Source organism: Mustelus asterias, chromosome 16, assembly GCF_964213995.1.
Source record: "Mustelus asterias chromosome 16, sMusAst1.hap1.1, whole genome shotgun sequence".
Taxonomy (NCBI): Eukaryota; Metazoa; Chordata; class Chondrichthyes; order Carcharhiniformes; family Triakidae; genus Mustelus; species Mustelus asterias.
Genome location: NC_135816.1, coordinates 47350384 through 47374922, shown reverse-complemented (window position 1 = coordinate 47374922; position 24539 = coordinate 47350384). Strand labels below are relative to the sequence as shown.

General features: G+C 42.4%; 1 protein-coding gene across 4 annotated transcripts in view; it reads right to left on the bottom strand.

Annotated features, from left to right (window-relative positions):
• rnf44 (ring finger protein 44) overlaps positions 1–24539 on the bottom strand; it is a 149637-nt gene that overhangs the window by 11375 nt on the left and 113723 nt on the right. For all 4 annotated transcript variants that reach the window (XM_078231043.1, XM_078231044.1, XM_078231045.1 and 1 more), the window contains 7 exons: positions 20228–20438; positions 18841–19008; positions 16110–16280; positions 11120–11281; positions 8482–8588; positions 3452–3536; positions 180–301 (listed from right to left, as the gene is read on the bottom strand). In XM_078231043.1, the coding sequence (XP_078087169.1) occupies positions 180–301; positions 3452–3536; positions 8482–8588; positions 11120–11281; positions 16110–16280; positions 18841–19008; positions 20228–20438 (1026 nt within the window). The remainder of the gene's footprint in view (positions 1–179; positions 302–3451; positions 3537–8481; positions 8589–11119; positions 11282–16109; positions 16281–18840; positions 19009–20227; positions 20439–24539) is intronic.

The following is a 24539-nucleotide window of genomic DNA, read 5'->3' as shown; positions in this document are numbered from 1 at the left end:
TGAATGGCCATTCAAACTCACTATTTTACTATCTCCAATACTGATGATAAACTCAACACACCGTTACCACTTTATTTTCAGGCAGCGCAGGTGCTTTGGTTTCTATATGGAGAGTTATTCTTAATGTGGAGATGTGGATCAAAATGAAAAGACAAGCTGACAATGCAACTGCTACTCACAAGGTTTGTTCTGACTGGTGATTTTCAGGATTAAACCTATAGGACGGAAGCTGCTCTATGTCTGCTTTGGTGAGTCCCCGCGGCTTAGCTTCTCCCAGTCTTTCGGCCAAGTTCAGCAGTGCCTGTAAACACAAAGAGGCTAATGATAGAATAAGGAAGAATCAAGAATGTTCAGCAGCATTTTATTCTGGCAATATAAACGAACACAGTTTGTGCCTCTTCCCTCAATTAAAAACGGCTCTGAAGAATGCAAAATAAACCGGCTGTTGGCAGCAAATCTCCCTCAGCTCCTTGTTTTGGTGATGCTTTTTAAAGGTTTTGCCAGGAAATGCTTGCAAATAAGTGGATTGGTTTAAAGGAAACTTTTAATTGTATTTGAGAGACACTTTGAAATTCCATTTACAAAACTGCATGAAAACAGAATTGTATGCTTAAAGCAGTGACAATTTATATAATTGTTCAATTGTAATTTTACTTTTATTAGTGTCACAAGCAACCTTACATTAACACTACAATGAAGTTAATGTGAAAATCCCCTAGTTGCCACACTCCGGCGCTTGTTCGGGTACACCGAGGGAGAATTTAGCATGGCCAATGCACCTAACCAGCATGCCTTTCGGACAGTTTCCCAGCAGTTCTTCCTTTCTTACTGGCAGCACAGACTCGTATTGACTGCAGGAATGAAAACAGTGCACGCCAGATCAAATACAATGTGTGTGCTGATCACACAATCGCACATGATTTTAAAACTAGTGTGGAAGGCCTACTCCTGATTCAGGTCTGCAAATGTGATATGGAATCACACAGAACGTTACAACACAATGGTCACTGGCCCATTGAACTCCTGTCCACACGAGCCTCATCATTAATACAACTTTGTTATTCTTAGCCAGTAGCAGTATTCCTTTGCAGAATAATTTCCTTTCAAACTAATTTATAGATTCTGCTTGAACTGTTTAGTGGCAGAACATTCCACATTTTAACCACCATTTGCGAAAAGTAATATTTCCCAACTTGTTTTTGATTATTTAATGTCATGGCCTCCTGTTAAAAAGGCCTTATGGAGATCTAAATATATTTTTCTATCCCGCTATAATCATGCGTAAACTTGAAGGCCTTTGTCAGGTCATCCCTCAGCATCCTCCATTCCTGTGAAAAATACTCCAACCACCAAGTTTTCTTTCCTCATAACCCTCACGCTATTGGTGTAACTTTATCTGTGCTCTTGCATCCTTCCTATGATGGGCTTCCCAAAACTGTGTAGAACATTGTAGGGATAACGCAAATGAGGGCTCCCAAACCTTTTGGGTTGGAATATAGACCAAGGCCCCATCAGATGAGTGCAAACGGTCCTACAATCCAAAGAGCAGAAGAGTTCAGCACCAGCAAAAACAGCCTAACTGCTCATTTATCCTGTTATTTGTGGGAGCTCGCAGTGCACAGTTGCTGGCCACATTTGTCTATAAACCAATTGTGACCACACAGCAAATGTAATTCATTCGATCTTAAGCACCTCTGGTGGAAGCGAAAAATGCTGGAGTACTGTGAGCAGTTCTCAGCATCACACCGTTAAGGTGGAAATACAAGCCTTGCTACTTGAAGGGAGTGCAGCATGGATTTATTAGAATGATATCTGGACTCCACGGATTAAATTACAAAGGAGATATTACACAAACTCGGGCTATATTCTCTGGAATTTGGAAGGGTTTACCCAATGTTTTTGAGATATTAAGGAGAATTAATAGATTAGACAGAACCAAACATATTCTCTTGTTTGGGGAAGTCAAGGACTGGGGAGAGTCTAAAAAAAATAGCGGCAGACCTTTCAGGAGTGAAAGAAGAAAACATTTTTTCACACAAAGGATGGTAGCAGTTTGGAGTTCTCTTCTGCAAATAACAACTGATGTTGACCAACGTTCATTTAAAATTTGAGACAAATAGATTTATTAACCACAGGGATTAAGGGATATGAAACGAAAAGTAGATATGTAGAATTGGAAGTCACAGATCAGCCACAGTCTCACTTAATGGCAGAACATGCTCAAGGGACTAAATGTGCAAGCCTTTTCCGATGTTGTGTTCCTGTTCACTACGAATGTTTTCTCTATCTTCATCTACTGTTTTATGATTAAAGCTGCCCACAACTGTACTGCTACTGTTAATATTAATTAATTAACTTCTGTTTCTTTTGCACTGTTTAGCAGTCTAGATCCTCTCCTCAACTCAACAGGGATTATTTTAGAACGACTTCTCAATTTACCCAATGCAATGCTGTCTCTAATTGATGCTGCTACTTTTCGCCCCCGTTCCCCTCCCAAATATGCTGACCTTGATCCAATCAACTAGTCAATTACTTTGCCTTGCACTCCACGTTTCCAAATTTTCTCCTCTTCTGGAGGAATTAAGTCCTGCTGGAACGTCACTCCAAGTTTGGCAATACCTCACGTAAATGGTTATTTGGCACGCGGGAGCCTAAACTGCGAGTATTGACAGGCTACTGGATTCTGAGGAACAGCACTGCCAAGCTCCATCTTGTTCTCTACATGTCCACACATTCACACTTTCCAGCAGGAATCAGCAAAACATTATTTCACTTGGTTCTTCGAAGATAATAAAGTAAACAACTCAAGGTGTTTGACAGAATAGAAACATGGGCTTTGACATATTGCTGCAGTAGGTAGCGGAGGTGAGATGAGGTGAATCTTTTGAGAATTTTGAAACAGAAATTTCAACGATTGTTTCACACCATCGACCACAACTCAAATACTGTCAATTTCACAAATTATCCCTTTACTTCCTCAATCACCTCATTAGTAAATAGTGTGAGCCTCCAGTAATCACAAAAACACAGGCGAGAGGCTTGGAAACTCACTTGAAGGGTGCATTATTCTTACCGAGTTTACTATTCTTATGGAACTGTAGAAAGACATCTCTTTTGCCACTGTTGTTAAACTTCATAGTCTTTTCTACTTGATTGCCATTTAGAACGATCATTGTAATTCTATCCCTAAATCATGACCCAAGCCCATTTTGCAACTGCATATTGCTTCTGTCTTGCATTGCCCAGGGTATCACAGTGTGAACTCATTCAGTAATCATCACCTCCACATTTTGGTTGCTGTGCTATAATAACAAATTGTTTAGGGGTCTGGAATGACTTGATCAAGTTTAAAATGTTCAACCGAGTCTCCAAATTAAGTTTGTAATACTGCCGATATTAGTGTAGTAAAGCTCCAAGGCATGAGAAATGAGATACACACACACACACACACCTCATAATTTTCCACTTCCACATCCTCTACCTCTAGTTCCACACTAATGGCTGGTCCCACTGCAGGAGGCACTGGAAGCATCGATCTGCATTGCAGGAAACAAAAGTAATTTAACATTTTATATGAATCGGATGTCAAAACAAATCCCTTATTTCAGTTATTAGTTTCATAAAATATGCCAGGTGGTTCCTTCCAGAACACGTCACCTGAGTTTTAAATTTGTTCAAGACAAATTTTGAGAGTCCTTCAGACTCAGTAGTTAGATCTCTACTTAAAATAAAACATTACTGACCCATGATTACGAAAATCTCTATTAGGTCCTTCTCTAATTTCCTCTGTCCAGTGAAAAAAGCCCAAATATCCAAAGTCTTTCTTCACAGTTTGTTATAACCTCTCATTCCCATATCATGTTGTCCCCTTTCCATGTCCTAAATATATTTACAATAATAGGGTACTCGGAGCTGCAAACATTACTACAACTGACTTTAATCAATGCCCTACACAGATCAGCATGATTTCCCTGCTTCTTGTAGTTAATGTAACTAAATATAAAGTGCAGAATCGTATTTAGTCTTTTTATTGCCTTTTCTACATGACTGCCATTTAGAATGATCATTGTAATTCCATCCCTAAATTTCTCTGTTTTGCTACTCTGTTAAGAATTTCACCAGTTAGGTCAAAATGGTTATGGGATGTCGGCTATTGTTTGCCCATCCCCAGCTGCAGTTGACTGAGTGGCTTTGCTAAGCCATTTCATTGGGCAGCTAAGATTGCTGTGGGCCTGGAGTCGCATGTAGGCTAGACCAGGTAAGGACGGCCGATTTCCTTCCTGAAAGGACATTTTCATGACAAACCACAAAGGTTTCATGTCTTTGTTATTCTGTACCTCCTTCAGTTTGTTATGCTCCCCAATTTGGTATCTCTGCAAATTTCAAATTTATTTGCCTAGTGCCTCTGCCCAAACCACTGAATAAAGATGGAAAACAAAAAAAAACCCCTCGCAGATCCTAGGGGCACACCCTGAACATATTCTGCCACTCCAAAAACAAAGGTCCCTTCACTTTCATGAGGAGCAGCACTAAATGCGCAGCAAGTTTCTTGTATCCAAGTAAAATGAAGAAAGTCCAAACAAAGCTTGTGCCAATTGCCTGGGTCTACTTAAAAGGAAGCCAAGGTTCGTTTGTGTCTATGGCAGACACTCCCTTGCATCGATTAAAGAGAAGCTAGCCTTTGGCCCACTCTTTTTAGTTTTGAAACAGTAAACTACTCCAAGAGGACCAAGTACCTATCAAACAGGCAGCACATTAAAAACAAATTAAAATGAGCAATTAGGCACACAAATCTCAAGTCATTAAAATTAATGGACGATTTTGGAGAGCTGAAAGTAGCTCCCAGCAATGATTTCTTACAATTTTTGATTTAAAATTGTCGCTCACTGGATTATTTTGAATGCATGCTGGATAGGGATTCTGAAACTAACAATGATGGATAGCAGAAGTTAAGTTCTAACTTCCACATATGGAAGAGTCAGTGGAAGATGATTTTAAACTGTAAAACAACACAGCTTCAGATCCTGAACATCCCTCTTCCTTCAAACCAGTTTTGGCAGAAAAAAAACGACTTTTGGAGAGCAAAATCAAAACTTAAAACGGCTGGATGGAAAGGAGCAAAGGAATATAGAATCCCGACAGTGCAGAAGGAAGCCATTCGGCCCATCGAGCCTGTTCAACAATCTCACCCAGGCTCTATTCCCGTAACTCCATGTATTTATTCTGCTAATTCCCCTGACACTAAAAGTCAATTTAGCATGGCCAATCAACACACACATATTCGCACTGTGGGAGGAAAACCCACGCAGACATGGGGGGGGAATGTGCAAACTCCACACAGACAGTCACCCTAAACCAGAATTGAACCTGGGTCCCTAGCATTGTGAGGCATCAGTGCTAACGACTGTGCCACAGCACAGTAAAATAGGTGGCACAGTGGTTAGCATTGATCTTAATGGTTAGGGCCTGGGTGGGATTTTTGCTGGTGCAGGCTCGATGGGACGAATGGCCTCCTTCTGCACTGTAGGGATTCTATGAAGACATTCTACCAAGAGGAAACATCCTCTCCACATCGACTCTGTCAATACCACTCAGGATCTTAAAGGTTTCAGTCAAGTCACCTCTTACTCTTCTAAAAACTCTAGTGGACACAAATCTAACCTCTCCAACCTTTCCTCATATGACAATCCACCCATTCCTGGTGTTGGTGGTGTAAAACTTTCCGGAACTGCTTTTAACGCTTTTATATCTTCTTGAAAACGGCTATTTGATGACTCAGGACAAAGAGGGTAGTGGAAAGAGGAGAAAGATGATTAACAGTGAATTACCATATGGGGGAGAAAGAGACAGAGGTCAAGGATAAGAGCAAGGCTAAACACCTATACGATCAAATGGGAAAACAAAACAAAACACTGCACCAGAGACAATTTGAAGAAACATGCAGCAGAGGGGAAGTCAAGATTGTAAAGGAATCACTAATTATTGAATGACTAACCCAGGTTCATAACTAAAAACACCATTCTGATGGCTTGGTGTGTAAAAAGCACCACCTGGTTTAGCACTCTACACTAGACTCAATGGTCTTAAGATTGAGACTCAGTTGCAGAGCTGATTCAGTCGGGGAAGCAATTACAGTGCAACAATCCCACTGCATTCTACAAGGAGAAAACAGAATCAGGGTATTGTTCCTAATTACTATCCAGCAATCACAGCTGAAAAGTGCACATGTATGAATTATGCTGGGCTCTGATGCTTCCCATTGGTAAATAGCCTGCCAACAGGTGCTGAGCATTGGGCATGTAGGATACCAGAGGATTAGTGGACCCAATAGACCAGACTCTAGTGAGGATCCAAAAGAGGAAGAAATGAAGGAGACGGAGTTAACAAAGAGTCAAAATCAGACATTTTATAAAAGCAAGCCTACAAACGAAGACTGCTTACACAAATATACTTTCAACAGAGTGAATAATAAAGATTATTATTATTAACTCCGCTGAAAAACTTGGTCCAAGTTGGAAAATGGCTGACTCAGCCATTTCTGGTTAGTGCAGCATCGATGTGGAGATGCTGGCGTTGGACTGGGGTAAACACAGTAAGAAGTTTAACCAGGTTAAAGTTCAACAGGTCTATTTGGTAGCAAATGCCACGGGCTTTCGGAGCGCTGCCCCATCTCCACTCCACTTGACGAAGGGGCAGTGCTCCGAAAGCTAGTGGCATTTGCTACCAAATAAACCTGTGGGACTTTAACCTGGTGTTAAACTTCTTACTAGTGCAGCATCACCATGGGCACAATCTTAACCTCGTTCAATAATCGTACTTGCGGAGGGAGGACTGACAATTTGTAACGGTTGTGGGATGGACAAACCTGACTCAATATGAACAACTTGAATGAATCAGACACCAATGGTCAAACTTCCAACTTACTTCCCAGTCTAAAACTGATGTGGCAGGTCATCAGAGCATTCTAGAAATCACCCCATTTGCATGTCCAATGCTGGGCAGCAAGTTGAAAATCGACTCCAGATGTCTTGACAGGCTGACTAATTAACTTTCTAGAGATAATGGCCTTTCTTACAGCTGTGAATTTTGTTGCTTTTTTCTGGCACCGTTCTAGTTGGATACAAATATATTTAGGGGAGGCAATGGCCTTGTGGTATTAATCTACTGTTGATCATGAAACCATTGTCGATTGTTAGAAAAACCCATTTGGTTCACTAATGTCCTTTTGGGAAGGAAATCTGCCGTCCTTACCTGGTCTGTCCTACATGTGACTCCAGAGTCACAGCAACGTGATTGACTTGCAACTAACTGCTCTTCAAGGGGATGGGCGATAAATGCTGTCCAGCCAGCGACGCCCATGTCCCACAGATGAACAAATATATATATCTGGTGTTGGGACTGAGTGTTGCAGCAATTTTACGGTCAGTGATCTAGGACCTTGGATAATGTGCTCATTGCCCTGAAAGCACAAAGTAGCACTGTGTGCAAAACACAAATATGCTCTGAATAAGATCAACAGCAGTTACACTGTAGTAGGCAACTCATCCTACAGCTCTTTTTACAGTTCAGAAACAGGCAGCTACAGAGTCAACTCTGTAGATGCTCAGCCTTGAGTCTATTTAAAACTGAGATTGACTGATTGAGGTACCAAAGGATTATGGGAATAGGCAGGCAAGGGGGAATTGAGGTAGAAAGAATGGTCTATTCCAAATGCGCATCTTAAAAAATACATACACAATTAACAAAAGCAAATTAACAGTGAAGGAAACCCCACTGATGGTTAAACACAGATCTATGGAGTCATGATGTCAGTTTTAAAAACATTGCCTAGGCAGATCAAACAATCCACAATAATAGCAGTGCTAATCATAGAATCCCTACAGTGCAGGAGGCCGCCATTTGGCCCATTGAGCTTGCACCAACAACAATCCCAACCAGGCCCTATCCCCACAATCCAAAGTATTTACCCTGCTCGTCTCCCTGACACTAAGGAGGAATTTAGCATGGTCAATCAATCTAATCCACACATCTTTGGAGTGTGGGAGGAAACCGGAGCGCCCAGAGGAAGCCCATGCAGACAAGGGGAGAACGTGCAAACTCCACACAGACAGTGACCCAAGGCCGGGATCGAACCCAGGTCGCTGGCGCTGTGAGGCAGCAATGATAACCACTGTGCTAATGTATGTAATCTTGTTAAAAATTGGTTCAGCCACAACAAAACAGTTTAGATAACATGAAAGTTATCAATGCAATCTAAGCAACCACCTTGTCATTATTTATGTTAGGTACCTATTTACATTTGGAGATGTAGCTGTAACTGAGAACGTTAAGAAATGTGGCAACAGAAATCTGAAGACTAAAAGGTGACTTGCTGGATGCGACCCACTCTTCCTGACAAGTGTTTCACTTTGCTGCTCAGTAACAAAACCCACATGGGTTAGAACCCTTTTGCCTCTGCAGTAACAAAAATGCATCACTTACAGGAAATATGGCAGGAAGCTGGGGTAATAGGGTGGAGGTGGTGGCAAAGGCTGTTGTAAGCGGTATCGCTGTCCAGTCATTCTCCGTGGCATAACATGTGGGTATGGCTGTCCAAATAAAAGGAAAAGTAAAATATTTGAAAGTTGCTTCCGGTAACACATTAATTCCAGGCCACTAGCAAAATATTATTGGCTTCTTTGCTATGAGCTAATACAGGAGGAGATTACTTTCAATCTACCTTCAACAAGACAAGTGGAAGCTGCGGCTATCAAAAGAAAATGCAGCATTCATGAGTCAGATGATAGTGAATTACTTTTGCAGTAAAATATTTAATCTCAAAATTAAGGCCTGTGGTTAAAACGGAGCGACAAAAATCTGGCTTTAAGTATGGCCTAAACGTTAGCTACCTCACTTCCGCAATTTTCTACAGTATAAACAAAATGCCGTGTATTTGTCATGGAAGTTACCACAAGGTGATCCTAAGTGCTAAAACATATCCCTACTTAACCTTGCTTTTTGACAGTGCATTACAATTGCAAGAGTAGATCAGATTCACCCTAAAATCTGACCCCAATTGCCATTATCAAATGCCCCAAGAACGAGTTCTGAATCTAACAAGACCCACCTCAGGGACAGGTCTCATATTCGTATCAATTAGATAAATATGGACACCTGCCAGCATAAATTGGATATGGATTTGCAACGTGATTCCCCATGGATGCATTCTACTGTCTAGCATTTTCTGTGTTTACACATCCCATGTTGCCTGCCATCATCAGATGCTTTGAAGGAACATGTCTTTGCACGTATGAATATGGGACTGCCGTGTCTGCATATAGTAGAGAGAGAGAGAAATGGAGAATACATGCGGGATTGAGAGTCTGCACGTGAGAGAAGCAGGCGCGAGTGTGCAAATGAGATTACATTTTAGTTAGCTGTCCATCTATATAGATGGGCAGCTTGACTAAATCTGTCCATTTTTATGCTAGTTTTTAGCTCAGATTTAGCCATCTTCTCAAAGGATAAATAGGGCACCAAGCAAATGCTTATCGTTATGCTTCTTATTGTCTCAAATACACACAATCTATAAATTCCCTGCTCCCCGCCTACTTTGCAGCAGTAACTGAAGTACAACAAACAGTTTAACATATTGAAGTTACTTGTGCGTCTACAGTTACCCTCTGACATTAGAATCCTGCCACAATCGATTAGGGTGAATAAGCAAACCTTCACTCTATTTGCTCTGTCACTACATGTACAGCTGTAGCTTTTTATTTAATCAATCCAATTCACTCCTGTGCAAAGAACCATCCACAATTATCTTTTTCCCACAAAGTAAAAACAGCTCTGGCACTCTTCTGCAAAAAAAAATTCCAATGTTTTATGGACAGAGAGAGCATTAATGGAACTGCTTCTCAAATACTCCTGGCCTTTTGTAAAAGTTATTTTAGTGGTAACCCCCATCAATTCTGTGAGTGAAGCACACAAGGTTTAAAGTTCATTTAGTGTCACAAGTAGGCTTACATTAACACTGCAATGCAGTTACTATGAAAATCCCCTAGTTGCCACAGTCCAGCGCCTGTTCGGGTACACTGAGGGAAAATTTAGCATGGCCAATGCACCTAACCTGCACGTCTTTCGGACTGTGGGAGGAAATCGGAGCACCCAGAGGAAACCCACGCAGGCAATGGGAGAACGTGCAGACTCTGCACAGACATGTGACCCAAGCCAGGAATCGAACCCGGGTCCCTGGCACTGTGAGGCAGTAGTGCTAACCACTGTGCCACCCAAGTATCTGCAGCAGGGACAAAATATGATTAGTGTTTTCCTTCCTTGTATTACCATATTCAGTCTAGCTTCACTAAATTATTTGCTGCTATTTCTAAGATATGCCTTATTCCTCAGATCACAGCATTCTTTGCTCATTTACTGAGCCACCTTGGGTTGCTTTAGCATCTTTGTTGTATCAAGCAGATGCCAATTATGTAATCATGGATTCTTAGGTCCGGTGTGAAGCACCTCCTGAATAATATCAGTTTCATTACTTAAGCAGAACAGAGGCTGCAAATGTACAGATGAGAGGCGCTTAAGACAAGGAACTCCAGCGGTACAACATGCCTACACATAGGACAAAAGTACCAATCACCCACTAAATTTCATATTAATCTACGGTCAATCCAGAAATCAATCATGCTGGAATAAATTGCTATATCAAATGAAATTATGCCACGCTTTATTCATAAAAGGAAAAAAGAGATGGTTGTTATAGTTACATCAGCAATAGGATGATGCACAAATTATTATTTGTTAGTGTCACAAGTAAGCTTACATTGACACTGCAATGAAGTTACTGTGAAAATCCCCTAGTCATCATACTCCAGCACCTGTTCGGGTACACTGGGGGAGAATTCAGCATGGCCAATGCACCTAACCAGCACGTCTTTCAGTCTGTGGGAGGAAACCGGAGCACCCGGAGGATAATTATTTATCTCTAGATAACAACTTTCTCTTCTCTTGGCAATGCGATTATTAGCACCTTTAGACTTGTCGTCACTGTTATCACGCTATCAAAAAGCCTCTCACATTTGTTTGAGTTACACTGCCCCATTATACAAAGACATTCGGAGAGAATACTTACCACTCCAAAGGGCAATTCCTGGTGTAAGGGATCATGAGGAAGGTATTGCAGAGGGACAGAAGTTGGCATGGCAGGGGGATGATGTGATGGTGGGTATGTAAAACCACCAACTGGGTGCTGGTCCCCCCTCATTTCTACTTCATTCTCTATCCTCTGCAGGGGCTAGCAAGAAGAAAGAGGTAAAATAGATTCAAATTATTTAAACTCAAAGCCACAGCAGTTTTTTCAAAAACAAAATTCACAGGAAGTACAACAATGTGAATGTCCCAGCAAATGCAATTCAGAGCTCTGATCCCTGGGTTGTTATCCAACAGAGTACTCGTACTCGGTCGGAGCAGAGTGGCGACCTCCCCCTTACACCTTCCTCCATGGCCGGTTCTCCTAATATGGAAATGAGTGTCAAACTAACAGATTACACACAAAGGGACTCGGGGATGGAACAAACTGAGTATGATCTGCTGCATATGTCACAGTGGAGGAAGGGGATTGCCTGATGTTCCACTCGCCACACATGACGACGATTATGCCAAAAACGTGAGCAACTCCCTCAGCTATGCATTACCAGACTTGATTTGTTATTGTCACATGTATTGGGATACAGCAAAAGGCATTGTTTCTTGCGAGCCATACAGACATAACACACCATTCATGGAGTACATAGGGGAGAAGGTAAGAATAGGGTGCAGAATAGTGTTACAGTCACCGATAGGGTGAGGAGAGATCAGATTAGAGAGTTGAAGAGGAGTACAGTTTTAAGAGCACAGAACGAGAGTAAAATATGATTTTAGAGAATATACTGATAGCATGTCGAGTGTAGAGAAAAATAGTCATTTACAAGCAACAACAACTACTAGTATTTATATGGCACCTGTAGAACATTAAAATGCCCCAAGGAGCTTCAGGGCAGATTTATCAAACAAGGTTTTGACATTGAACCACACGATGAGACAATAGAGCAAATGACCAACAGCGTGGTCATAAGAGTTAATATTTCCAGGAGCACCTCATAGGAGAGAGAAGTCGGAAAGGCCAAAGGAGGACACCCTCGAGCTCAGGGCCTTGGCAGTTGCAGACATGATCAGTAATTGAGAAATTAAAACTGGGGTAAGAAGCCAGAATTAGATGACTGCAGATATGATAGAGGATTGTGGGGCTGGCTGAGCAATGTTACAGAGGAGCACCATAGAAATTCCCAATCCAAGGTATTGCCCACAGAATAAAGAGACTAACATCCTTATTTCACCATATTGCACTGCACAGAAGTAGACCATTCAGTCCATTCTTTTGAAAGTACTTTTCGATTAATCTATGCCAAGAGCCACTGTTCATTCACCTCTGCCTTGCAAATTTCCCCTTTTCAAGTATATATCTGGTGCCCTTTCAGAAGCTACCATTCAATCAACTTTCACCACTTTTCACGCGATGATTTGTATTGTCACATGTATTAGTAGACACTGAAAAGTATTGTTTCTTGTGCGCTATATAATCAAAGCATACCATTCATAGAGAAGGAAAAGAGACAGTGCAGAATGTAGTGTTCCAGTCATAGCTAGGGTGTAGAGAAGGATCAACTTAGTGCAAGGTAGGTCCATTCAAAAGTCTGACGGCAGTAGGGAAGAAGCTGTTCTTGAGTCGGTTGGTACGTGACCTCAGACTTTTGTATCTTTTTTCCGATGGCAGGTGGAGGAAGAGAGCCCGGGATCCTCAATTATGCTGGCTGCTCCGCCGAGGCAGAGGGAAGTGTAGACAGAGTCAATGGATGGGAGGCTGGATTACATGATGGATTGGGCTACATTCACGACCTTTTGTAGTTTTTTGCGGTCTTGTGTACAGCAGGACAACCAGAAATAATGCTTTTTATGGTGCATCTGTAAAAGTTAATGAGAATTGTAGCTGACATGCCAAATTTCCTTAGTCTTCTGAGAAAGTAGAGGCATTGGTGGGCTTTCTTAATTATAGTGTCGGCATGGCGGGTGCCAGGACAGGTTGTTGGTGATCTGGACACCTAGAAACTTGAAGCTCTCGACCATTTCTACTTTGTCTCCATTGATGTAGACAGGGGCATGTTCTCCACTACGCTTCCCGAAGTCGATGACAATCTCCTTCGTTTTGTTGACATTGAGGGAGAGATTATTGTTGTCACACCAGTTCACCAGATTCTCTATCTCATTCCTGTACTCTTGTCATTGTTTGAGATCCGACCCACCACAGTGCTGCCATCAGCAAACTTCTTTTGACCACAATTGTTATGGTCTGAATGAACTCCAGACTATAACAATGGTGTTCAAAAGAAGTCTCCTAATTTCCCTTTTCTCGGTTGACGTTTCCCTATCTGCAGAGGCCAGTTTTAGCATTGTCCACATTGCTGTAACCAAGATCAGTTAAATCTAAACACGTATAATTGGATTCAAGCCATTCCCTCTGGCCACCCTGCTACATGGACACACTTGAAACATATTTACCAGCAAATATAAAACTAATTTCTAAAATCTATTTTTGAATGAAACACAAACTCCTATTATCAACTGAGTGGTTTCAATTTATTTAACATGCAGTGTTCCAAATATGTTAAATTCTTTCCTGGTTTAAGAATTCCGTTGTGGAAGTGGTCTTGGTGGCTCAGGGATAATACTTACTCAAATGTCAAAAAATTGCTAAAATATTGTTTTGGGCTGCGGGAAGTAACATTTGAAAAACGTTTTTTCCTAACAATTTGCAATGCCTCCCATTACTGATATGGATTGTAGAAACCTGCAAACTCACCCAACTATTCACTCCACTTGCGTAAGCACAGCCAGCAATTGTTGGCAGATTGGCCAAGCAAAGAGCATCACATGCTCAATTTCCAGCAAGCAGATTAGGATCAGAAATTCTATTCGATGCTTGGTTTTCTAGCCCACAGGGTGAAGTTAATTGGACCACTCCTGCTCCAAATTCAGCTGAGATACGCTAATTAACATAGCCCATCAATCAGATCCAGGATGTGCTCGGCTGTGTGGTTCATAAGAACCTAAGAAGTAGGAGTAGGCCATTTGGCCCTTTGAGCCTGCCCTGCCATTGCTCATCTTCACATCATCACACTGTCCCCGTTATTCCCTCCACATCACACTGTCCCCGTTATTCCCTCCACATCACACTGTCCCCGTTATTCCCTCCACATCACACTGTCCCCGTTATCCCTCCACATCACACTGTCCCCGTTATCCCCCCACATCACACTGTCCCCGTTATCCCTCCACATCACACTGTCCCCGTTATCCCTCCACATCACACTGTCCCCGTTATCCCCTCCACATCACACTGTCCCCGTTATTCCCTCCACATCACACTGTCCCCGTTATTCCCTCCACATCACACTGTCCCCATTACTCCCTCCACATCACACTGTCCCCGTTATTCCCTCCACATCACACTGTCCCCGTTATTCCCTCCACATCACACTGTCCCCGTTATTCCCTCCACATCACACTGTCCCCGTTATTCCCTCCACATCACACTGTCCCCATTATCCCCTCCACATCACACTGTCCCCATTATCCCTCCACATCACACTGTCCCCATTATCCCTCCACATCACACTGTCCCCATTATCCTCCACATCACACTGTCCCCATTATCCCTCCACATCATACTGTCCCCATTATCCCCTCCACATCACACTGTCCCCATTATCCCTCCACATCACACTGTCCCCATTATCCCTCCACATCACACTGTCCCCATTATCCCTCCACATCACACTGTCCCCATTATCCCTCCACATCACACTGTCCCCATTATCCCTCCACATCACACTGTCCCCATTATCCCCTCCACATCACACTGTCCCCATTATCCCCTCCACATCACACTGTCCCCATTATCCCTCCACATCACACTGTCCCCATTATCCCATCCACATCACACTGTCCCCACTATCCCCTCCACATCACACTGTCCCCATTATCCCTTCCACATCACACTGTCCCCATTATCCCCTCCACATCACACTGTCCCCATTATCCCCTCCACATCACACTGTCCCCATTATCCCTCCACATCACACTGTCCCCATTATCCCTCCACATCACACTGTCCCCATTATCCCTCCACACCACACTGTCCCCATTATCCCTCCACATCACACTGTCCCCATTATCCCTCCACATCACACTATCCCCATTGTCCCTCCACATCACACTGTCCCCATTATCCCTCCACATCACACTATCCTCGTTGTCCCTCCACACCACACTATCCTCGTTGTCCCTCCACACCACACTGTCCCCATTATCCCTCCACATCACACTGTCCCCATTATCCCTCCACATCACACTATCCTCGTTGTCCCTCCACACCACACTATCCTCGTTGTCCCTCCACACCACACTGTCCCCATTATCCCCTCCACATCACACTGTCCCCATTATCCCTCCACATCACACTATCCTCGTTGTCCCTCCACACCACACTATCCTCGTTGTCCCTCCACATCACACTATCCCCATTATCCCTCCACACCACACTATCCTCGTTGTCCCTCCACACTACACTATTCCTATTATCCTTCAATTCTGTGACATAAATCTTTTTCTAAATAGCCCATGGGGGCTTTGAGAAATAAAATTATCTCGTCAATTTTTTTTTTGCTTACTATACAAAACACACAAGGGTACAAATGTGACTTGGACAGGGATACAAAACGGGCAATGATGCATCTGCTGTCAGAATGCACCCTTCTAATTCAGTTCCATTCCACTGACTCCAACAATACTGAATATTGGGTGGATGGACGTCTGGCTGTAGGTGTGGTAACGCCAGTTTTGCAACCCTGCCCCTGATGTAAACTCAATTGAAATGTACAAGATTTCAAGGGGAGGGGAGGGAGTGGTGAAATTAGATGAAGCACTATTATTGCCTTTCAGAGCATGACATAAATTACAGGTAGAGAGGCTGCACTGAATAATAAAAATATTTTAGTCACTTCTTTTTCCTTAAATATTTTACTTACCAATCGTGGATGCTGTGGCTGAATTGGAACAAACTGGCCCAAGGGAGGAAGGTGGGGATGCTGGTGGGGTGGCAGATGGGGAGGGTGCAGTATAAAATGTTCACTGGAGATAAGTGGAGGGAAGGCTTGGTAAGAGACTGGCAGATGCTGCATTGTGCACGCATGGATCAGCTGGAAAACAAAGATAAAAAGACATTTACAAGATGAAAACAGATCAAACAGCACTAGATAGATAACAGCAACTGATGTACTCATACTGTTAATTCCCTAGGAATTCTGAATATTTTCAGGATATGGTGAAGTGCCAGGATATTTACAATGCAGTTCACCATATATTCTGAACAGCTCCATTCCTTAGCATTTGGGAGACATGTATAGCATGAAACAGATTACATGCAATGACTAACAAGCAGGAAAAGTTATATTTGTTATGGATTGGTATTGGAATGCTTTCATGGTTATTCACACAAGAACTGTTACCGGCTATTTCAAATATTTTGTTTCCCTTGCCCCCTTTACTGCCTTGGTGTCAGTTACCCTGCAGCATCACACCCTTGTGAATATTGTTCTCCTGCGAAACTCAACAGCGGGTTCAACTACAGGGAGCAGTCTAACTGCAGGATCAAATCTAATCCTGTCCTCACTTGATGACATGATGTTGAGTTGGGTGCAATCTTGGGAGAAGTTTTCAGACAGCTTGGAGAGGGAAGTCTGAATTACTTTGACCAGCGAAAGCAAACTCCAGTGCCCACCATAATGCTGATGGGCACGGAGGAGGGGTGTGGTGAAGGGGACAATCAGGGCTGGCCAGGTCGTAATAGGCCGTGGGCCCCCGCGGTAGCTGGGAGAGGTTTGCTGTGCTTTAGGCTGGGAAGCTGCCTGACAACAGCAGAGGCTGAGTGACAGGTCTCTACTGCTCGACACCTGCACAATGGCGCTCTTTGCTGCTCTCAGCCAGCATTCAGGCAACTTAAGCCCTGCCCCTCCCCCTACAGGTGAGAAACCATCTCTGCTGTTTTTTTCATGCACTGAGTGCATAAAATAGCAGATTTGAACTTGCCCAAAAAACAGCTGTTTTTTCTCCTGTTTTCACGCCCGTCCTGGACTTAGAATCTTTTTGGTAAGATTGCCCCCCCCCGCTGATTTTGAGGGGAGTTGGGGGGTGGGGGAGGGATTGTAGAAAGAGTTAACTGATTAACATTTTAAAAAACTATGGGCACTGTTAAGTCTCTTAATTTTACAGCAACATCTGACCCATTTAGTCTTTCATATTATAACCTCAACATCAATTTCTACTGCTGGAGGTGAGATCCTGTCAGAACAGGAGTCTTAAATGGGAACATGAGTCTTTCGACATGATCTCTGTTCCACCACAGGTATCAGAATTACGTTCAGAATTTAACAGATCATTTTAAAATTGAAGAGCTCCCCCACAAAATCTTGTGACACATATTTTACAATTGTAGCCAGAGGAAAGACTACAAATAAAGCAAAAGATAGCCTATTCTGCTTAAGTGAAAACAAAAGAGATGGAAGGGAGAAAGCAGAAGCAAAATTAAAATGGTATTTTGCACCCCTCTCACACAAAAGGCTTTAGTTACACTGCCACTACTCTTAAAGAAGCAGCAGTTAAATGATTTTACACTGTTAAAAATAATCCGAACCAAAACTGCATGTTAACCAAGTAAGTACCTTTTAATTTCATGTTATGAGGGAGGTTTGAAACACTCTAGCTTTGATGATTACAAATGGAAATATTTCAATTATCGTGCTATGAAACAGCAAGGTAGGGTATGGAACATACTGAACTGGCTTCCTAGTCGTCACAAAATCCACATGCAGAGGACATTAACAGCTGTTAGAATGTATCTTTGCTCCTTGGTTGGGTGAGTGGCATATGTACTGGGTGCACAATCTAAACTGAAGTACTCAATTCAGCCCAATGTTAACGCATTACTGAGGACAAATATTGAGTGGAGGCTTCACCACAAAGCTAACATGTTTGAAGTGGGTTCAAGTGCTTCAGCTGTCAATCATATTGATGGCAGATAAAATATGAGATCTTCAAAACTAGTCAACTGATTAGCTGATAGCATTATAAAATCCATGCAAGGTTAAAAACACAAAGCGAGCATTCTTAATTATTCCTTATGAGACAGTGGGCAAAGATGTTGAACAATCTTCCAGCAAATTGGAGACTGCATTGAATTTAAGAAATCATGGATAAAGGTGTTTTTTTTAATAAAAGTTGAGTATTTGAGAAGTTTCTGATGACCTCTGTACCCTCTAGAATTTAAACAATTGTCAGACACCATTAAACAAATCCTATTTATATTTCAAGGATGTCCTGACAAAGTAAAAATTTTCTTAACATCATGTGAAAATATCAATGCATTCTTAAAAACCTTATCAAAAAATTACTGAGTCATGAGGAACAAGCAGCTGAAACCTAAAGCCTGAGTTTCAGCTCCTATGGGGCTCCTCTAGTGCAAGACAGATGCAGAATTAGATGAACGCCTCCCCCCTTGAATTCATTAATCAAATTTATCATAATTAAAAATGTGACTATGAAACTTTGACTTCACAGATGTTGTTCAGACACCGAAGGAAATACTATAAATGGCAAGAAATGTTCTGGAAGGTCTCAATCCTAACCCTTTTCTTCTGAACCGATTTTTGACGGCTAGAGAACAGTGGCTTAATGTGCCGCCTCGTAACTTGTGAAACTCACAGGTGGTGGCACGCAGCAGACCGGGTAGTGCTGTCCACTGAACATTACTGAGCATGCTGGAACCTGTTGCGTGTTGCACCCTGGGATATGTTGCCCTGCATGGAGTGGGAAACCATGTGCCGTTACTGTGGTTACAGTATAGGACACAGGAACTGTTCCTTGATGCATCTAGAGTAAAGAAAGAAGAATTATTACTCAAGAGAATTGCAAATAGAGTTTTAAAAAATCAGTATTTCAATTACACTAACAATAGGCACATTCGATTCATGTTCATCTCCACCGTAGAATAAAGTTAGTCCACACAATGGAGAGTGGTCGAGTAAGATGGATTTCACGTCTGAACTGGCTAGCTAAGAATCCCAATAATTTGGCCATTTACAAACTGTACAGCTTTTTAAAATGTATTTATTTAGGAGCTTTCATTCAATAGTATTGGACTTGAATAGGTGACAGTGCCACAAGAATTCATTAGCAAAATTCAGTTCAGCACAAATTATTACAGGTACTTTACAATGCAGACAACGGTTAGGCAATGCCTTCCTCTGGTATTTATTACCCCCTTTCATTTTGTGTCACAATATCATGAATCATTTTCCCTGCAAGGTGAAATACTCAGTTCGAAACCAATATTGCTCCCAATCCCAGCTTTGAAAGAAGTCAGCCACCCCTTCCCCCTGTGGTTGGGGATCTAATGTTGGACCATTAGTGTAAATCAGAGACTTTTACAAGAATAGGGAATGTTGTGCCAGACAGTGTTAGCAGGGAGACTGATTTATGAACATGGAGGGGTGGCAATGGGATATGGGAGAACAAGGGAAAGAGTTTAGCTGTATCTAGATTGGGGTGTGTGTGTGTGTGTGTGTGTGTGTGTGTGTGTGTGTGTGTGTGTCTCAGGATCCACCATTTTGGGGGTTCCGGGGAACAGGTCTGGAGTCAGGAAGCACGGAGAATGTTGGAAAAATTATGCAGCGTGGATCACAGGATCTGAAAGTTGGGAACAGGAGAAAATCACAGTCCGTCATGGGGGAGTAGTGTCTTGTGGTCATGCAAGGCAAGGGGTCCAAGTAGGACGACCCGAATGGCTCTTGGTCCCTTTGCACCATCAGGCATCAGCCCGCTCAATTCCATTCCCATTTGTTAGCCTCCTTTCCGACCTACCCATAGCATCCTTTACGCTCTTGGGGAACCAGGACCATGTTATAGGGTGGAGTGGTAGCATGCAACAGCCGGTTGCTATTCTAAGTCATTTAGGACATTTAAATTACATATTTTTAGTTCACGGACTCGCAAATGATGTTAATATTTGCACCAGTGACATGCATTTAAATCAGAAGGTAGCCGAAGAGCAGAGAGTGGTTTATCTGACAAGGTGGTAAGTGACTCTAACCTGTTCATGGAGATCCACCATGACGGGATTTTGCTGCGGAGGGTGTGCAGCAGGGTGAAGCATACGTGGTGATAGGCTTGTGTGATTGTAAGACCGATTTTCATCTATAGGCAGTTGCTGTGAATATGGAGGATGGTGGTAGTTTTCATCCTGGTTTATGGGATTATGCAAAGGCCTGTCACGCCTACCCCACTGACGTCGCGCAGGAGGACTGCAACAAACCGGCAAGAATGTAAAAAGATTGAAACTGTAAAGAGAAAAGATTTTTTAAAATATACACCAAATCTAGACATTTTGTTTCATCCACATTTTGAAGTTTATTTATCTATCTGCATTGGTCCCCCTTATCTCACTGTTCTGTCTTCCTAGACCTTGGGCAGGTGACCAGATATTTCCAATCTCCCAGCATTGCTGTGAAAATGCAACTAGACAGACAACCCCAGTTAACTTTGATTCCCTCATTTTAGCTAAGCAAGAGATACCGCCCAGCACCGAATATCTCAACAAAGAACTTGGGGAAACTTTTCATGAAAGAGATAGTCAGGAAACTTTGCATGAAAGAGATGGTAGAATTGAAAAGGAGAGTTGCCAAAATGCAAATTAGCATCTGAATCCAGGGGGTGGATGCTCTGAGGACTAAACGCTATCTCAGTTTGACAAATTCAGCCTGCACATCCCTTCAACTCTACATTCACTTCCTCAATTAAACCCTAAATCACACGTCAGTCCCTCGTTAGCTTAGAGAGGTTTAGCTCCACGCCAATAAAGCAGCCATGACTAACACAAGAAACTTCACCATTCTGATTCCATTGCTGCTGGGGAACAGTCAAGCATTGCTTCTCAACTGGTGTTATTTTCAATTGCCCCTGAAAAAAAATCCTCCTTGCAATAAAGCGATGCCTTTGCAGCGCTCTTGACTGCTCCAGTGCCTCAGCGCCAACTGCTCGTCTGGCATCCAAGTCTTGGATAGGCTACAATTTTGACCAACTAAACATTGCAAGTGTGGAAGCCGTTAACAATGACCCCACCAGAAACTCCAAATCTCTGACCCTGGATTCCAACTCCTTCCTGCGCCACCGTCTTGGGTTGAAACCGTTTGTTACCTCTGCCTCCTAACCGAAATCAAATTTGGCTTCCAACTCCATATATTCTCCACCACAAAGACCATCTTCTCTGATATTTATAGCCTTACTCACCTCTAACCCTGCCTTTACTAGCTGCTGCTGAAGTCCTCACCCAGGCTTCTGTCATCTCCAAATTTGACTATTTCAAAGGTCTCTTAGCTTCCTATCCTTTATTCTCAACATATTGCAACTCATAGCAAATTCTCCTGCCATATATTATCCCAAGATATTTAGGTAAGACCATTTTTGCAATGATGGCTACATTGGAAGCAATCCCACAACAGAACAAAGAGACTGTTTAACTGCTGAATAGAATAGATTATTTATATATAGAATATATACTTCAAATCGTTCATTAGCTTGCACTTCTTCATTGAGCTACATATTCATTCTGCATGTCGTCACTTTCCTTCAAGGTGATTTTTATTCTCTCTCCTATCTTAAAAACAGGAAAGATTGCTGGAAAAATAACAATCCAGAACCATGTTTTCAGGAAGGTCTCTCTCTCTCAAAAGGGGTTCATTTCAACAATTTTCCCATGACAAAAATTGTTTCAACCACAGAAACAAATTGAATTATAAGCCAGTTTGAATTATAAGCCAGTTTTCAAAGTGTCATCTTGGAATTGAGAGCCGTTCAGGTGCTTTAGTGTCACAAATGCCTTCATCAAAGCAACAAAAATGATTTACTTTATTTCCTTCGAACATGTGATGACAAAATTTATCAAACAGACTTTACCTCCTGTGTGACACAATTCCTCTATTCTTTAACATTCTATTACCAGATTCTGGTTTAAAGGTTGGGAGTGGACTCATTTTGATTACCAGATGGATCCTCACTAATGCCTCATTAGTGAAAAGGATGCTGATATCTGATCAAAAGTCCTCGCTGGATCTACAACCTCGCACTTCCAAGTATTATCCACCCTTTCTCCTGGTGAACCCCGATAACCTCTACCTTATAGTAGAGAAACAGAAGCTGGAAGGGGAAACAAAGTCCACCGTGGCATGGAAGGCAACACCTACGAGTATTTGGTAATTTCAGCAAATATGGCACCAGGGTAACTAAGTGTGAACTGTGGCAAAGGGAAAAGCAGAGGAACACCATGTAGTGGTCAACCATTGCAGCTGCCAAGCGACCTAGACATCTTGAATCCTTCTCACCTCTGAGATCATGCATAGGTAGCCGAGAGAGTGGGGGCAGCAACATGCAGCCATCCTCCATTATATAATAAAATTCTTTAGCATAGATTAGCTGTAAATTAAGAGCTACAGATATATGACCAAGTCTTACGGCAATGGGAAGCAAGCAAAACGTTGATGCAGTCACGCTAAACCATAATCTTCAACCTGCATGTAGGTGGCCTTTAGATGGTCATTTGTGCCAAATGTGCCCCAAAACAGCATCTGCGTTAGGCAGGACTATGCAAAGGCCCAGTTGCTCCATTTAGGAATGCACAGCTGGCTAGTTTCCCCCCAGTGGAATAAAAGGAATCCTATAGGATAAAAGGAATCTTAAACAAAGACTGCTCTGTTACTGACCAGCATAATGTGGCTGGGAGTAACTCAATCCTGTGGCAAGAAACTGCAAACTAAAGCAAAGACAAACACAATGTCACCAACTATGACACAGGCATGCTGCAATCTCCATACTCTACTTAATCACCAAACTTGTGGCAAACCTGAACACCTTTGAACTTTAGTAGCCAGGGAACTTCGATAATATGGTGTAGACATAGGTGCCCTTACTGAAACATGACTAGCAGGAAAAGGCCAGTAATAGGAGCAGGATACACTCTCTGTTGGAGTACTCTACCTTCTATAGATTTCAGATTACAAGAGATCTAAAAGAAAACTTTCCCAAAGGCATCAACAGACACTTGACGAATTTATAGCTTCACCTGCAACAACACAGGAGACATGCAATGCCCATCAGCGCACAAGTGCGCAATGACCAACAGTAAAAGAAAGACTCTATGATCATGTGGCCGTTTTCCTACAATCAACCCGAAAGATGACAAAATTATCCTCATGAGTGATTTCAATGTCAGAGTTAGATGTGACCACATCACATGGGCAGGTATCCTTGGTCAACATGGGGTTGGGAAAGGAAAATATAGGTAGCAGAGTTCATTTGAGTTGTGTATCAAGCATAACCTTGCAATAATCAATCCTATGTTCCGCCTGAAAGGAAAATATAAGACACCCTGGCAGTATCCATGATCTAAGGACTGACATTGCCTTAACCATGTGCTTGTTAGACAGGAAGACAAAGTTGACATTAAGATAACTTGTGCCATGTGAGGGACTGACTGCTGGACAGGCCACCGCCGATCTGCACCAAGCTCAGTCTAAAGATCCAGCCAAAACATTCCAAGTCAACTTGTTGGGTATGGCCAAGCTAGATGTCAAACTCAAGAACCTTATTATTGTCCATGACCGTGTAACACAACTTGACACCAACGCGAAGTTTGATCTTCCTCCCGACAAGCGATGAAGAAGGTGAATGGAATAAGCTCTGTGATCTTTCGAGACTTCAGTAGATGTTTTGGGATACTGCAAGTACGAGCACAAAGACTGATTTGTACAGAATGATGCCTACCTCTGAAGTCTTTTCGCAATCCCATTATCAACAAGCATGGGTTAAGAGAATTGCAGAATGATTGGTGGAACACAAAAGCTGCAACATGTAGCTGAAAGGCATGTACAATGTGATAACTGTACATGGCCCATCTACCACAATCTCTGCTCCATCCTAACAGCTGATGGAAATGAGCTAAGCACTGATAAGACAACCGAAATGGAAAGGTGGTGTGAGCACGTTATTGAGCTCCTCAACAGAGATTCCCACATGTCAGAAGATTTTCTGCATCAAATTGAGCGTTGTAAGAGAATGAAAACTGGTCTTTTCCTCCTCCCACTCAAGACATGATAAAGTCAACCAAACAAACAAGTCTAAGCCACTGGCCCAGACAGCATCCCAGCAGAGATTTGGAAATGGAATAGTACAGAGCTGGTTAATAAACTTACAGCTGTCTTTGAACATCTGGGATCAGGAAAATAGTTCCAAAGGACCTCAAGAATGTCAACATCTGGATGGATGTGGCAACTACTGAGGAATAGGTCTTCTCTCAATCACAATTAAGATCACACAGGTGCCCTATTCAACCTTTGCCAAGATGTGAAGTC